At 43.8% G+C, this 17289-nt stretch overlaps 1 protein-coding gene across 1 annotated transcript in view; it reads right to left on the bottom strand.

The window, feature by feature from the left end:
• The window catches only part of UBE3C (ubiquitin protein ligase E3C), a 2658557-nt gene that overhangs the window by 137743 nt on the left and 2503525 nt on the right, over nucleotides 1-17289 (bottom strand). The window contains exon 23 of the mRNA XM_069647972.1: nucleotides 13086-13216. Coding sequence (XP_069504073.1) covers nucleotides 13086-13216 — 131 coding nt within the window. The remainder of the gene's footprint in view (nucleotides 1-13085; nucleotides 13217-17289) is intronic.

Here is a 17289-nt window from a genome sequence, read left to right as displayed (position 1 = left end):
CATGGCCACTGAGGATGTACTTTGTGACACCTGCACGACCACCGAACTCACAATTTTCTTACTTTCCATGTCCTGAAAGTGGTAGGTGCAGTACTTGGCTGAAAATCCTGGGCTGTCGCACTGTCCATCACCGGCTAGCCTGAACCGTTTGCCCGCGAATGTACTATCAATAGACATTTTTTCCATTCTCCAAGCTTCGCTAATGGCTGGAAATAGATAATCGGTTTGGTATTTGTAGAACTGAGTTTTTGCAATGAAATGGATTCCCACAAACTGAAAGAAAGACTCTAACTTTTTAAAACTTGAACCACTAAAAAGTGCAGCCGCTGCACAAAGTAGATTGCCTGCTGGCAGTTGCCCCAGCATGGGTTGTGCAGACCATGAGAAAGGATGATATTTTGTACAGGTGGCATGTATTTTAAGGTTAGTGCCTCGAATTGCACGAGTCACATTAATCAATGGCTCCCCACATACTTCCCCACCAACTGAATGCCCACATTTCATCCGAATAATAATATCAATCAAACAACTATCGAATACAATGAATTTGGTCTCTTTCCTTATACTGTCACTCTGCATCCCAGCTGGTTCGGCCTGTAACGTTGAGGACATGTCACTCACATGAAAGGTAGAATCTCTGATATCGTCTTCCGCTATGTTCAGTGATATTGATGGTGTTTCATTGTCGTCCACTTCATTCTCTTCCATTGCAACATCTGTTCCTTCTCCGGCGATGGGTGAATAAAACAATTTCTTCAACTTTCTCGCGGTCTTAGTTTTTGCGGGTGTGGATTCTGTGAATTGATCTCCGACTGCATCCGAACTACCAGGAGGACATTCACTATCAATGGCTGGATGTGTTATAGCTCCGTTGTCAATCACTTCATATTCTTCCCATTGGCACGATGCATCTCCAGTCTCAAGTCCCTGCCAAAAGGTTTGACAAGCAACATCTCTCGTTCGCTTCACTGTCTGTGTAGATCTAGTTCGTACAACCACTCGCAACTAGAGGACAGATTGGAAAAGGGATGTTCAGTTTAAACACAACTTACAGTATTGAACTATTAACAGTGAAAAACAACATAATATAGTGACCAGGACACTAACCTTCTTTTGCTTTCTTTTCTTTGAAACTTTCTTGCCTCGAACTTTAACATCAGGACGCTGTTGCTCCGACTCGTGTGTGCATGTCTCCACTTCCTCTTGCGCTGCAACGACTATATTTTCATGATAAGCACATCCATCACGCACTGACGCTCCATCGACTCCCTGAAACATAGAACTTTCATTAGTATGTATAATAATATCGAAAACACAAAATGTACTTGAGGACCAATACCCACGTACATCTCAATAGCAAAACACGAATGAACGCTTTGTGTAGAACATTCAAACGACAATTATTCACGCATTGTTGATCTAGTTAGATGGAACTGTCAAGATCCATACCTCGGGCTCCTCATAGACTTCCATTGATGATATTATTGAAGATGATGCTTCAGTAACTCCCTGAAACACAGTAATTGCATTAGTATGGTTTTCTATTTTGTTAAAAAGAACATAACCTTTGTGCAGGCGTCAACGGCTCATCTAAATAGACCTGCACAAATGATCAGTTGTCTAAAATAAATAATGGATATGTAAATATGATTCGATTTGCTCGATCGTTGGAAGTGTCACCACCCAGAGATCTGCATCAACTACTAGGGGTGATGTTCTTGTAGAAGAAGCTCCGTCATCTCCCTGAAACATAGTACTTGCGTTAATAAAGAAGGAAGTATAGCGGATGTAATCACGTCATATGATTTCGCTTGATCGAACTGTCAGTATCCATACCTCGAAATGCATAAGAACATCAAGGGATGATGTAACTGCGGTGCACACTTCTGCAAGATGTTGCGCCGACCCGTAACTGTATGCTCCCCCTTCTTCTTGGACTAATGCTCCATCGACTCCCTGAAACATAGGACTTTCATTAGTAATGAACACAATATTGAAAAAAGAAGACACATAGGAGGGCGACGACAGAAGGACATATCAATGGCTAAAAACGAAAGAAACATTGTGTGTAACAATCACGCTACAAGAATGCAAGATCTGATGATCTCCATCGATGGAACTGTCCGGAAACGTACCTCGAGCATCTGAGTGACATCAACGGTTGTCGTCAATACGTTGGACTCCTCAGCATCTCCCTGAAAGACAGTACTTGCATTATTTTGGATAACAATAATTATAACTGAAAACAAAGACTAGAGGACGAGTACAAGGGTGTACCATTAGGTAAAATAATCACACGATAAATTAAAACTATTGATTTACATGCCCAAAACAAGTCAGTGGCAGAATAGCTAAGTAAGATTACCCGATAGGCGCTTGAAGTGGCTGATGACTGCAATAACGACACGGATGGAGAATCTTCCGCCTTCATATTGAGTGGATACATAAATGGGGAAATTATTGTTAGCTAATGCTACACACTACCACAAGAACGAGAGATAAATACGTAAACTTGACTCACCAGTGGAGGGATGTGGACGAATAGCGGTTGAGAGCAATTTTCGCCTCGCTCGCGGTGTGTTCTTCTTTATTAGCAATGATGTGGAGTACATGTCTGAGCTAAAGTGCCTGCTGCAGATGCGGTATCGATCACCCCTCTTGTCCGCAAAGACTTCTAGGACTCTACTTTCAAGCTCAGACGGTGGATATCCGCAATATCGGACCCATTCTCTTATCTGATCTATTGTCTTAGGGAAAACATGCATTATAGTACCTTCAGATTTATTATGGGTCTTCGAAGGGCAACCGCCAATGGAACAGGCAGGCATTGTGGAAAGTTCTGAAAAGTAAAGATCAACAATTCTCTATGAATACCAATGTAAACTCAGAACATGTGACTAGTTCCTTGCATGTACTGTCTTGAACGAAAAGAAATTGGACGCAAAATGATTATGGTACATGGCCTTACCTTGACGAACAAACAGTTAGATGCAGGGATCAGAGTAGTTTCTTGTCGTAGAACAGGGAGCAGTTCACAGGTTGCAAGCAGTTTCCTCGAAGTGGTCACGGAAGTTCACAGAGACGAAGAGCAGATAACCAGCACCTTCACGGGTTGACTAGCAAAGCGCAAAGAAGTTCTCATTAGAAATATGAAGTGGGTTATAAAGAATTCGAAACAGGGGTGTGTTTGTGAATGAATGACGTGTATATGTCGTGGCATTATGCGGTTTGCAGGGGGCCGTCCAGCGTGAGGGGGGATGCTTGGCAGGAGACACGGGGTCTTGAGGTAGACATGGGAACAACAACCCATGCTCTATAGACCACTTTGAAGTGTACATGGTCTTTGGCACCTCTTGGCCTTTATCGCTCCCTGACAGCTCCACTTGGCAGCACAAGTACCCCGGTGCGAACTGCCTTTGATAGGGCGGGGGGGGGGGGGTGGATTGGGGCGGCGGTCGTGCAGACAAGACACAGGAAGACTCGTGAATGGAGACACACTTATGTGGATTGCAGGGGGCCGTCCAGCGTGAGGGGGGATGCTTGGCAGGAGACACGGGGTCTGGAGGTAGACATGGGAACAACCCATGCTCTATAGACCACTTTGAAGTGTACATGGTCTTTGGCACCTCTTGGCCTTTATCGCTCCCTGACAGCTCCACTTGGCAGCACAAGTACCCCGGTGCGAACTGCCTTTGATAGGGCGGGGGGGGGTGGATTAGGGCGGTGGTCGTGCAGACAAGACTCGTTTGCCGCAGGGCCTCACCAAGGAGAGGCCATCTAACTGCATGTAAGAGGCAGGCTGCAGGATCTAGTACATGGAAGGCAGGGGGGTGAGTTTATAAATACCTCACCCTCCCAGGTGAATATATGGGTGCAGTTCACCCTGGAGACCCTGGATGCCTAGGCAGTTAGTCAGCAGCAGGCTGGCCTGTGGTGGCAAGGCGGCACGGGCCAGAGGGGGTCATCTCTGTACCCGGTGCCCAAAAGGATGATTTATTATGATCAACCATATTGATTATTTACCTATAACCATGTTTTGTATCAATAAAATCCAACAGCCTTCCTTTTATTGCCAACGCTTGAACAAAGTGGTGTGGTAAGTATTTTTGGGGGAGGAGGCAAGGCCGGGAGGCTTGATGCCAACCCGCAAAATAACATATGTATGTCTGCTGCATATGGGTTCAACGGTTATGTGGATTGAAGGTGGGCGGCCAGCGTGAGGGAGGATGCTGGCCGGAGACATGTGGTGTGACAAGACAAGGCACAGGAAGACTATTCAATGGAGACACACTAGATTCATTTAAAAAATCAAAACAACCATTGTTAAAATATATGTTGGGTTTTATTTTAGATCTTAATTTCAATTGAACATAAATAATAAACATTACACATTGTAAAGTTCCGGTTGCAGCACATCCAGGGAAAATCCGCGGTATTGTCCACTGTCGCTGGGGAAATGTTGTCTAATGGCAAGTACCGCACAGGCAGGTATTACTCTCCGAACGCGGTGTCCGAGCCTCCCGTGAAGCCACCAAGTGAAGCAACGATAGGCCACCAGCCTGTACCACCTGTGAAAACGAAAGATGCAAACTGTATTAAAATGACAAAACTTTCTTATCACTGTCGATTCAGGTAAAAAATGTCATTCTGCTTTGAAAATGCACAATATGGAACCAATTTACATGCATTCGAATGATATGTAGATGTCATTTTATATGTGGGAGACGACCATGACATAGTAGTGGCATCACTAACATCAAAACCAGAGTATACTTACTCGTTACTCGGATTACGCGGACGAACAGTGCCGCGAAGTTTGTGCATAAGCACCATCATCATCCTCAACACGGTCCGTGAGAGGCAGGCTTCCCTGAACTCTGGCAGCTCGGTGATGCATTGCGGACTTGGCTTGTCTTCCGAAATGTAGGCCAAGCACCCGGAATTTTCACGGCAGCAGCAGTTCTCCTCCTCAGTTGGCATTAGCTCGCACCGATTGCACGTGCACCAGGTGGAGACGCCGTCCATGCGACATGGTCCAGGCTCTTCATCCGTTGACTGGTCCTCCCAACTGCCGTCCGAATCCCCATCGTTTTCGCGTGCTTGCCTTTCCAGTAGTTCTTGCTCGGTGTACTCGGGCTCGTACATATACGGCATTATTGTAGCCATTGTGTGGTAAAGAAAGTAAAATAATTTACAGAGATGGTACAGGTGTTCACAAGGCCTAGAAGCGGCGAAGGTAGCTGACCAGAGCACAGAAACGAGTCACAGAATACTCAAAGTAACACAGAGAGTAATGGAATCGAAAATCTGCTGCTGTGTGTTGTGAAACGGTGTGTTTATACTTATTGAGGAAAGAGGCGTCCTGCCATTTCCATGGCGACATTTCATTAGCTGAGGCGCAGCGAATGTTGACACGAAACGTGCTTTGGCGTTGGGAAATGGGCGGTAGGCGTCTGCTGATGTCAGGCTCAGGGGCGGGGGATTTGATTTAGTGCCGCAAAAGCAGGTGAGCCGGGGCGATGGGGGGAAATGATAGGATTATCAGAAAATGGCGGCTGATTTCGAGTGCGTTAATGGACGAAAAGTCGGGTAAGGTCCATAGGAAAGTTTTCTACGATCTACCGAGTTATGCTTAAAAACACATGGCCGAACCGTAGGGACAATAAAAAAAAAGTCCTGGAACTATCCTTTAAGATTGGACCGTCAGGTTCTAGTCATCACGGATCGGGTCTACAGGCAGCAGGGCACTTCTGGCGGCATGGTCAGCTAGGCGGTTCTGGTCAATTGGACTGGCACCTCAGGCTGGATTGGATTGGCCCTTCTGGTCACTGGACACTGTAGATTAGCGGTATGGCGAGTTTCAGCAGGCAAGCATGAATAGTAACAAGCCAAACTAGATCAGAATTATTTCCCTTAAGTTTGGGATGGTTCAGGATTTGGGCCTAGCTGAAAAGAGTTCAGCAAATGCTAAGGCCTGGGTTTTGCAAAGTAGTCTGGAATCAGAACAAGATGAGAAGTTCTGGAACAGGATGAAGAAGTCGGGACCAGAGCGTCACACGGAAATCAGGATGCAGTCAGGAATCTGTGTGTGTCTGTATGTGGTGAGGTTCCCATATTTATTATGGCAAGTGACATTAATCAGTTTATGGTAGGGGCAGAATTACAATCCACACCCCCAAGGCTGTGAGTGGTCAAATGTACTTGCCTTTTTCTGGTTGGAAGACAGAAAGAGCTGTCATATTTTATGATGTGACTTGGGAACTCCCACAATTATTTGAACCACAATTTAACTTTCCTACAAATACACCTTTCTATAATTGTGCCCACTAATAAAATCGGACACATGCATTACATATTTCATGGGTTACATTTAGATCCATCTCCTAATCATAAAGATTTGGCCTAACAATTCCTAATTCAGTACATATCTGTGCAACCACCACTAGAACACGGGTATACAATGTTAGACTTGCAGCATTAATAGTTTTGGCACAATCAGTGTTTCAGTATAACTTTTGTTCCTTATGCAGTACCAGGTTCACTCACGTCTTCAAATGTATAGCATGAGTTCAGATTCATAAGTATGTGTTTTTCACCCGTCTACTTATTTTGGCTGCCATGTTAAATGTCAGTGTTAGGGAGAATTCTCTCTTTAGGCTGAATTTCCTAACCTAGTGAGTCCCCCAGCAGCCAGAAGCTTTGCTGGATTTCTGGAGTTTTTTTTCCTCCTGCCAAGAGTGAGACTCTTTTTCTCCCACTCTTGGTCATGATTTATGGTATTCCTTTGATTGGTAATGTGTTTTATGGGCTATGGGGTCCTTTACTCCATAGGGTCTCATGTGTGTTTCCTATGTGTGTTACACAGCACCCTCCGTGCAGTAACACAGGGGTGTCATAGTGACACCCCACCATAGACTCCATACCCTGGGACTGACTACTGTCTCCCAGGGCATGTAAAGTTACCATTGGCTTTACTAGTCCCAAATTATTAACAGAAACCAGTACAAACTATCATATTGTGGACATACTGGTCGGGGCAATTCGATTGCCCCGGGGTCTGTTAGTTGAGGGGGCACGTCTCCATCCCCCCTGATCGAGTTTTGGCTGATGGCAGTGGAAACTACTTTTTATATTCGACCGTGAATATTTCCCTATGGGATTTTCCCATTGTTCGCGGCTACCAACTTTAATTATTTCATTCTCATAGCCTCGAACATACCGCCGGTTTATTTAATTAATATTAATTCTCCGGTTGGTATTTCTTGCCAAGACTGAATTCTAAAATGGGTTTGTGTTCTCTTCTTGACTCCAACCCAAGTCGAACCCTTTGTTCCACTTTTTGGCGGGCTTCTCCACAGAAGCCTCCAAAAGTGGTGCCACTCTGGGTACCACAGGAGGTGTGGGAGGGGGTTTAGGCACCCTGGACTGAGTTACCTTGGTAACTCAAGTCGCACTCTTGTGTGATTATCCCAAGTGGTGAGCCGGCCGGCTCACCACTTAGCATGTTTGAGTGACAGCTCGGCTGAGTGAATAGGGGTTTTCTGCATAAAAGCAGGGCTTTGGGGACTGGAACTTCAGAAGTCGCCACAGGACCTGAGAATCCGACAAGGGAGAAGCTGAGCCGACCTACCACGACGACACCACCGGTGGAGCCCTGCGGAACCGACTCACCACTTCCCGACGACAGAGAAGATCTCCCGGCTGGAGAGGCTTCTTCCCCTGACTGGTGGGCACAACCAGTTTACCTTTCTTTCTTCGCACCCCAGCTCGGTTTGCAGTCGAACTGCCCCTGCCAAGCACCCGGCAGCCGGATAGCCACTGACCACTGAACTGCGAATCAACGTACCGCTCCTTGTACCTGAGAAACTCCGTGGCTGGTTTCTTCCCTGGCAGTGCAACGGACTCCTGTCTTCCTCCACGACGAGATCCTCTCTTCCCCTGGACGAAGCACCGACTTGCATCCGCTGCCAGGAACAACTGCCCCCGCTGGAGCGTTCTCACCACTTTAAGGTACTGTGTCCGCCAGGCCTCCCTTTCTAAAGATTGCAACAAGGTAATAATAACTCCTTAACCTTCTGGACTGGGCTGGCCGCCTTGACCCTCTAACTGGTCCCTTTCTTTGGTCCAACTCCTTTTTGAATCATTACAAGACTTTTGTGCACTGCAACCGTGTGACCTTGGACACATTTTGTTTCGATCCCCTTAAAGTGGATCCGGGCCTACTGACTCTGAATTCACGGTTTTCCTTTGCCTTCCTCTCTTGTTATGTTCTTGTAAAAGCGTTGGGATCTGTTTCTCTGCTTTTCTCTCCCTTTTTAAAACGAACTATTAGAGTGCCATCTACCTTAAGCGCTCACCGCTGTCTGAAAATAAGTGGGGCTTTACTTAAGACTTGTCTAATATTCTTTTAAGGGAGTGTATATCTTTTAGTGACCGTGTTTTTGAATTGCTTACTATAAGTGCCTGTGTGTTTTTCTAGCTGTGGTTTTAAATAAATAATGATATCTCTTTTACACCAAGCTCTGGTCAGTGTTTACTTGTTCTATTGTGTGCTCTTGACCTATTGTGAATACTCTGTATACTGCCTAATTCTTCTTGAGGGAAGTCTGACTGCTCAGCCACAGCTACCAAGTCAATCTGTGTGGTAAGACTGCTACCAAGTGGGTTTACTGCCAAACACCTGTAGTCCTAAATCTTTTGCAGTGGTCCCAGAGGGAACTGCACAGGTTTTTGCCTAACAGTCATGAAGTTATGTGGCAAAATAAATAATTTCCATTCAAAATCCATGTTTTTTTTTCTCTTTCTTCACAAGTGAGCAAATGGCCAGTCACTGAGAAGCCTCCCCCACATCCTGCCCCTCCTCTGGGAGGATGGGGGTCCAAGCCTTCTGTTGTCTGTGCCTGAAGCAAAGACGAATGTCTAATGAGGGCCTTTGTTCTGAGTATGCGAGGCATCCCCATAGCAATTAGGCCTTCCTGCTAGCAGTGAGGTGTCAACTATTCCCAGGCTGAAGCTGTCAAGCAGAATTGTAATAACTCCAAACTGGGTTTTACTTTAAGTTACCTACATCTTTAATTTAAACATATAAATAACACGGTTTGTAGGTGGATTTTGATATTTGAAGAATTAGGCCTTTCAACAAAAATATGCTTTTAAATAGGCGATTTTGCACTTTCTTCCTGAAAAACACATTTAAACTGAGGCTTTTACATCAGATTTTCCTCTGCAGCACACACATTTTTAATTCAGCATTATTTCTGTCCTTGAGTGCTGGGATTTGTCTGCAGTCAGTGGACATGTATCCAGCCTTTTCTTGGAGTTCTCTCTGCACAGCTGAAATTGTTACATGTTACCATTTTTAGCCACATTTTTCCTATGGAACTGAAAACCATGTTGCTGGGCTGCCTTTTTCATGAAATACATTTCTTAGCTGCTGTCAGTCAGTGAGGCGCGGCTCCTCTGAGCCGCTCAATCCAACACTGGACGATCTGTAACCCTTTTACTCTCAAGGATTCACTAGAAATGAATGGATCTAGCGCCAAAACAGCACTTTGAAGATTGCAAAGCTACATTTTAAAAGGCATTTTCGGTTTTTAGCCCAATTCTGTGGCCTTACCTTATGTTGAATGTAACAGCACCCACTAGCATTCTCCTGCAGTGAGAATTCTGTTTCCCCCCACTTTGACTGTGTGTGGCAGTGGTGCGCAGCTTTTTTGTGATTGTGACCCATACGCAGTTTTGTAGAATTTTGCACACGCAGGGGTTAGTTAGCGCATCCATTTTTGCCTGTTTCTTTCCCCATTTGTAAATTGATGCATATCGGAATGGGTCAAAATATCCCACAGGACAATGTAGACAGAGAGCAACCGCAGGCAGAGCTGCTGCCTTTCCCTTAGCGTAATCCCTGCAGTAAAGACTGGTCAGAGCAGGACTAGCTAAAACAGTGGAACCTTTGAAGAAGAGTGGACAACCCAAAAGTCATTGAAATGGTACTGGAGGGTTTTTTTTTTGGCTAAGCTCATCAGAATACATCCCAACCAAGTGAAAATCAAAACTAATATCCAGCAGCCTTGTGTTACAGCGCTTGTGGCCTGCAGGCTCTGGACTAAGTGGGTGCACTCGCAGCACTACCCTGAGTGGTGCCTCAGCTACTTTGCAGGCACTACCTGTCATGGTCTCCCGCGGTGGCCTCATTGATATTGCTGCATTAGTGCTGCCATGTTTTCCATACTGGGCTTGCGCAAGGGATCCCACATTCAGTTATGCGCATGTGCAGTGCGTTCTGTGTTGTCCCTTGCTATGGCAACGCAGCAGGAGACTTGGCTAAATGCAGGCTCCTATAAGAGCTGCACTGGCCATGGGATCAGCGTGTCGCAAACTTCTCTTGCTCTGGGGAGGCGATGCTGTCTTGGCCTTTCCCTGCCTTTTAGGATTCCTGCCCTGTCTATGTTAATCTGCCAACGGATATGATGTTCATTCATCTGAAAATATGTGGGGTGGGGTAAAGGGATATAATGGGCAGGTGGGTGTGGGAAATTGGTAGAAAAAAACTGGGAAGAGAACCCCCCATACAAAAAACATTCAATGAGTTTTTTTGGCCAAAAATCGGTGGCAAAGAACTCCACAAAAGAATCCCTGGCAATTGAATGACATAGAACCTGCCTAGGACCTTGGGTATTTTGTAACCTTGGTCTGGGGCACGGGAGCTTTTTGCCACGTCTGCCGTCTCCCCAGCTACCTGTGATAAGACGACGAGAACCCTGGATCGAGCCAAGGACCACCTAGCAGGTACCAAAGTGCAGCACGCTATGAAGCTTGACACCTTGCCTGAAAATCAGGTAAAATAGAAACAAGTACAAATCCAAGATTGGGGCACCATAGTACCTACCATGTTCATTGTTCCATCAGGTCACATAAGTAATACTGGTTATGCAATATCCTTACCATTAGCAATTCTATAAAGAGTAACTCAATAATAATAGAAGACATAGGGGTGGAAGCCTACTTTGCAACATTACAGATGATTTTGGTTTAGCGAGCTAACATGCACATGGCATTATCTGTATGGAGGACAAATACGTTGTGACAAAAGCAAAATGTTCTGATAAGTTTTGTTTTTTCATTCATTGTTATTTTTTTTTCCAACTTATTAGTATTGGTCTAGATAGCCAGAACTGGCAGAAAGTGCCACATATGAGATAAGGCCACTTGTCAGGCTTGCCTTTGCCTGCAGATTTTCCATCACTGAAGAGCCAACTCTTCCATGTGCATCTTAAAGATATGTTGAATAATCATTGCATCTCTCATAATTTGCTTTACTTCCATCCTTCTGCATTTTAAAGCAACCTTGAGTTTATCGGGACAAGGGTTTAGGATACTTCAGTCATGAGTGTTTAGCAGAGAATAAACTCCAACCAGCTATTTGGATGCCTTAATAGGTTTATTCACCTGATGGAGACCAACACGCACATGCAGATAAAAGTTAATTCCAGCCTCAAAAACTGAGAGATTGCCAACACAGCTTAACATGCTACCCCTATCAGATTTCAATTCTGTCATAACTTTCAATTGAAAGGGTTAGGAATTAATGAGTATCGGGTAAGACAACAGTTGGAAAGATTGTCATCTCAACATCACAGTAAAAGCCTAGCCACATCAGACCCCTTTACATATATGTCCCTAGGGATCCAGAGCATTTTTGGCACTATTTACTTTACTTTACATTTGTAATGCGCTCAAGGTACCAGCAGGTTTAAGGGCACACATTTAGCTAACATAGTATCTTGACAGACATCACAGATTGGTTAATACACAGGTAGATATAGGGTCTCTGCGCTGCTCAAATGCCTAGCAGAATAAGAGTGTTTTTAATATCTTTTTGAAGCTTTTGTGGACTGGATAACTCTTAAGTCCAGGGGGAGAGCATTCCACACTAAAGGGGCTGCTATGCTAAAAGCTCCCTTAAGGGCTTTACTGGAATTACAACACAGCAATCTCAATTGGTGGGTGTTGTTAGATCTCAGTGCCCTCCGGCTCTGTTTATCAACTACTCCCTCCATTAGGTAGATGGGCATACAACCTAGTCGACATTGAAGGACGTTCAGGAGTATTCTAAATTGTATCCTTGCCCTTACTGGGAACCAGTGTAGGCTTTGCCTGTCATTGGACACATTTTTCCCTCCGTTTGAGGCCATTCACCACCCGTACCGCACTGTTTTGAATCACCTGCAGGCGATTAGTCTAGGATAGTGAGGCCCCAATGAGCAGATTACAGCAGTAATCTATCTTTGCGCCAATTATGGCTCTTGCAATTGTTTCTGCATTATTTTGTGAAATAAGATGCTGAAGATGAGAAACTAGCTTAAGATAGTAGGTGCATGACGAGACCAGATTACTCACTTGGGGTTTCATATTTAAGTTCTGGTCTGACGTCATGCCCAAGGTTTTCACTTTCTTTGTGACTTTTATCTGGCAATCTGCAATATTAAAACTGTTGAAAATGGGGCCTAGTTTAGTCAGTTTATTATTTGTTCCCACCAACTTGAGTTCAGTTTTTTCGTTATTTAGTGCTAGGCCATTCAAGACCATCCAATTTTGTATAGAATCGTATACTTTATTAATCTGGGATTCATCTAAACTGTGTGATCCCGTTAGTGGTATGGCACATTGTGTACCATCCACGTAATTAGCAAATGTGATACCTTTTTTTTTCTAGCATATCAATGAAGGGAACCATGAATATATTGTACAGTCTTTGTCTATCATAATTTATTAATGTGAGCGTACCACTGTGTGTGTCTCATCACACTCTGAGAAGTTGTGAGAAGAGAAACCGTGTGCTGCCTTCTGATTCCTAACTAAACAATCCATAGATCAAAACTTTCATTTGCTGTGGGTTTAGATGTAAACGTATTCCACTCAATGATTGGTGGCCTTGTTTGACAATATATTTATCATGAATAAGACTCATGGCATTGTACACAGCAACAGGCTTCCAATGTGTTACCAGTGTACATCGTAGGATAACTGATGGCTTGGATATTTAAATTTAATCAAAGTTCATGGACAGAATCAAGCAATATTACCTTAAACCCCAAAAGGGGAGGCCGAGAACAACTTGTAACAAATTTGAGCAGCTTACGCTTTTCTTCATCAGTAAAGCTTTCGACAACTCTCCAAAATATCTTTATCACAGGATGATCGGAAGCATATCCACCTAAAATAAAGAGATTTCTATTAATTCACAGAAAACAAATATTTTCTTTAAAAAAAGAAATAGTGTGTAAAGAACAAATTACTTGCATTACAGTTATGTTCTTTCTGGTGGATTAGTCCGCCCCTTCTGCCACAGATTCCTCATCAACTGCATAGACATAGTAACTGACAGCCCTCCTAGGGACCTGGTGGAGGGACCCGCCACCGCCAGTGATGAACGACAGGAAGTTCAGCACAACTTTAGGAAGGAAGGGCCCTGGTCCTTAGAGTCACCTTTCCTTGGAGAGCACACAGTACGGAGGATTAATGGACAGGGCCTGGAGTTCACACACCCACATAGTGGAAGAATGGCAACCTGGGAAATCACTAAAGGGCCTGAACCTAGAAGCTCAAATGGAGCCACCATGAGAAAGGTCAAAACAAGGTTCAGGTCTCATACAAGAACAATAAACAGGGGTGGTGGACATTGGTTAGATAATCCCTGAAAAAAAGTATAACATAAGGGATGAAAAAGAACAAGCCCTGTTTGCGGCACCTCTTGTAGACGGAAATGGTGACCAGGTACCCCCTTACAGTGCCAATATGAAGGCCATACTAAGCCAAGGAAAGCAAGAATCAAGAACTGCAGAATTGAGACGGATGAAAGGGCCAAGACCTGCGTCATGGCACTAAGCCAATAGCTTATGGCACCTGTAGATTGACTTGGATGTGGGTCTAGTGGCAGAAACAAGCACCTCCAAGACTTCGACAGACAGATCTTGCACCTTGTAACTCAGCCTCTTATCAGTCAAACAAGTTTGAGGCTGCAGAGGTGTGGTTAGAAGGCTGGGACCCTTTGAATAGGAGATCAGATCCACGCACCACAATAGGTGATAGGGAGGGCAGACGGAAGTCCAAAAGAACAAATTGCTTACTTCTCCATAATGTTCTTTCTGATGGATGTCCTTCCCACCAATTCCTCATTGATGATTATCTATTTGCTGCATAGCTGTTCTTCGAAAAAACGTTTCCGCCAGCAGGGGGTGCAGCCCCGCTTTACACTGGCTCTGCATGACACCGCTACACACGCTGCGCCTGACATGACGTTGGGGCCAGTATATATTATTTATTTTTGTAATCTTTATTCTGTATTTGGTTAAGAAAAACCTTATGCACAGAATAAAAATGCACTTTCCCATTTTTAGGGTCATAAAACATAAAATCCAATAATATCACTTTAGTATAAAAAGAATAATACATTTAGATACGAATTACAATTAATGCCAGCTAATAGTGTTCGAAATTGCAGTTCATATGTCATTTCACAATATTCTCCCATAAAAGTTTATATCTCGTCTAAAACAGTCCATAAATAACATCAGGCAGGCTTAAGTATATTTAAAAACGTATTCCATAAATGATGTGCAGCTGCAGTGACCACTATTGATTCTGATCGTTACAAAATTGATCCATTTTGATAGAATTGATGTGCTGCACAAAGTTCCCATAAGCCTTAACATAGCAGGCATTCAGACATGTACAGCCAGTCAAAACACGCCAATCAGACTCTATCTCTAGGTGACACATACGATAAGTTCTAGCAGCCAATGGGATATCCATCCAAGCACCCCGATATTTCAACGTTGATAACAAATTGAAGCGCATATATATGGTGAATATTTTTAGGGATAGAGTGTTTAGTGAGGTAGGTAGTAGGCGAAATAAGTGAGAAGCGTTGTGATGCATAAGTCTTATATCTCTTCTTGTGTGCTTGTTTCTCAAGACTGCTACTTCTGGTCCAAGTCTCTAGCCTTAGCCTTGAGTTTCAGAACTTGGTCTCTGTTGGGGTTGTCGGATATGGAGTTCATTGTTATACCCAGAGAGGATAGGAGTGAGTTGGTCGTGGATTCTAAATCTAGCATAAAGGTGTTACTTCTTTTGCCATGGACACTACTCGCAATGATGCTGAACATTTTATTAGTGTGACTCACCGGGAACATCAACTTAAAGAATAAAATAGTGTGTTGTATCAACCAAGTTGTGACAAGTGAACAGAGACCAAATTCCACTCTCAGGGCTTCCACCGGGACTGAGCTAGGAAGATTCATTATGGAGCGCAAAACTTTTGCCTCAAATTTGTCAAGCCATTCAGCCTGCTTCAAAGGGAGGGCCTGTAGGCCATAGAGTATTGCGGTACAATACTCATTCGATAAATGGTCAACAAGCCCTCCATGTTATTTCCACCTCTACTGACCATGTATCTCTTAATGATCATCCATTTTTTCCAGGTCTTAGTGGTTGTAATGTCCTTATAGGAATCGTTAGTGGGGTTAGATTTGTTGGAGAAACCCAGACATATGTAACTATCCACAACTGCAAGGTTGTACTTTCCCAACTTCCATATAAATAAAGGCTTTCTCAGGAGCTTACCAGCACATGACTTCTGTTTTTTTGTGTTAATAGTCATCTGGTTTATGTGTGAAAATTCTGCTAGCGCATCCAGCGTGTGCTGGAGGTCCAAAGCCGTCTGATCAAATAAAAAGGTATCATCCGCATATCCGGGCCATAAAATGGGTACCCCATTAAGCTTTGGAGGGAAGTTTCTTACTTTCTCTAGATGCCCAGACATATCTGAAATATAAAGAATGAATAACAGGGGCGCTAATGCGTACCCCAGTTTCAATCCTTTATTTGTTGGAATTAATCTGGTAAGCCCGCCCTCCCGAGTAAGGTGAACAGCTGTCGTGTTTGTGTGGAGTAATTTCAAAAAGTAAAGTACCTTAGGGTTTATTCCCTATGAGGCAAGTTTGTACCATAATTGCTGACATAAAACCAGATTGAAGGCCTTACTATAATCAACAAAGCAGCAGTAGATGTTAGAATTCAGGCCATTTCTCGCTTCAGCCACAGGGCACTGTATAGTACATATATTATCAATGGTGCTGTGCGCTTTCCTGAAGCCTGTCTAAAATGGCTTCAGTAGATTTCTTTCCTGCGCCCAGGTGTGTTTTGAAAGAAGGATGCTATAGAATATTTGTTGGCTTGTATCAAGCATAGTGAAGAGTCTGTAATTGGAAGGGTCACGTCTAGCACCATTTTTGTGGACTGCAATCAGTATCGATTTGGTCCAACTCTCTGGCAGACATTCCCTTCTTTCTACCTGTCTAAATAGTTCAAGTAAAGCCTCGGGTCGGAAATCTGGGTTCGCTTTCATGACAATATTTGATAGTCCATCAGGATTTAAGCTTTTTTATTATTACTACCATTGCTTCTGTGTCAAAATCTTCATCAAACAGTTTGTGCGTGGGTGCATGCACATCCCTTTCAGACTTAGGTTCCCAAGTTGTGGAATAGAGGCTTGAAATATATTCAGCCCAGAGCCTCTAAGATGCACCCTGAGGTTCAACAGGGGACTTTCATGCCAAATGTTCCGTATACTTAGGCCAGAATTGGTGAGTATCATTGCTTTAAAAAAATGTATGGAGCAGGAGCCAGTTTGCATTGTTAAGGGAATGTTTGTGGAGGGACAGCCAGTTTTTATAACAGGTAGACAAAAGAGTAAGCTGTGCTTCTTTCTCGTTCGGGACGAGAGCCACTTGCCTTTGGACCCTTTCTCTAGGCCTATGATAAGATATCTTGCTTTGTGAGATAAAAGGGTGAAATGTTGCCCTTATTGGTTTGCTATTTTTGTTGATCACTTTAGAAGTCAGAGGGCGGACAGAATCGGTCACCCATTTCGTCATCCACTCTACGTCCCAGTGACGTGTTTCAAGCCATGTTTGGAGGGGATCGTAATTCATTAGGACAAATCCACTGAATCTGTTGATGGTCTTTTCAGACCACATTATGCAATTTCTGGCAAGATTTACTCTAGCAATAGTAGCAAGACACGTTTTCTCATATGTTTATTCTAACCTGGAAGACAATGTGAGCATTGCATGGCCACTTTCTTTGTGAAGTGCAATGTGACAATTGTTTGCAGCTTCTGCATTCTAGAATATCCAGTATATAATCTAATGACGATTTAGAAATACTGTTAGTCCAGGTGTATTTGGAATTGGGATGGCTAAAGTTTGCTCTGGGAAGGCAGCTAAA

The sequence above is a fragment of the Ambystoma mexicanum genome, chromosome 2q, assembly GCF_040938575.1.
Source record: "Ambystoma mexicanum isolate Mex_15411 chromosome 2q, UKY_AmexF1_1, whole genome shotgun sequence".
In the NCBI taxonomy this organism is placed as follows: domain Eukaryota; kingdom Metazoa; phylum Chordata; class Amphibia; order Caudata; family Ambystomatidae; genus Ambystoma; species Ambystoma mexicanum.
The sequence above is the reverse complement of the archived record's forward strand: the minus strand, read 5'-3'. Positions and strand labels throughout refer to the sequence as shown.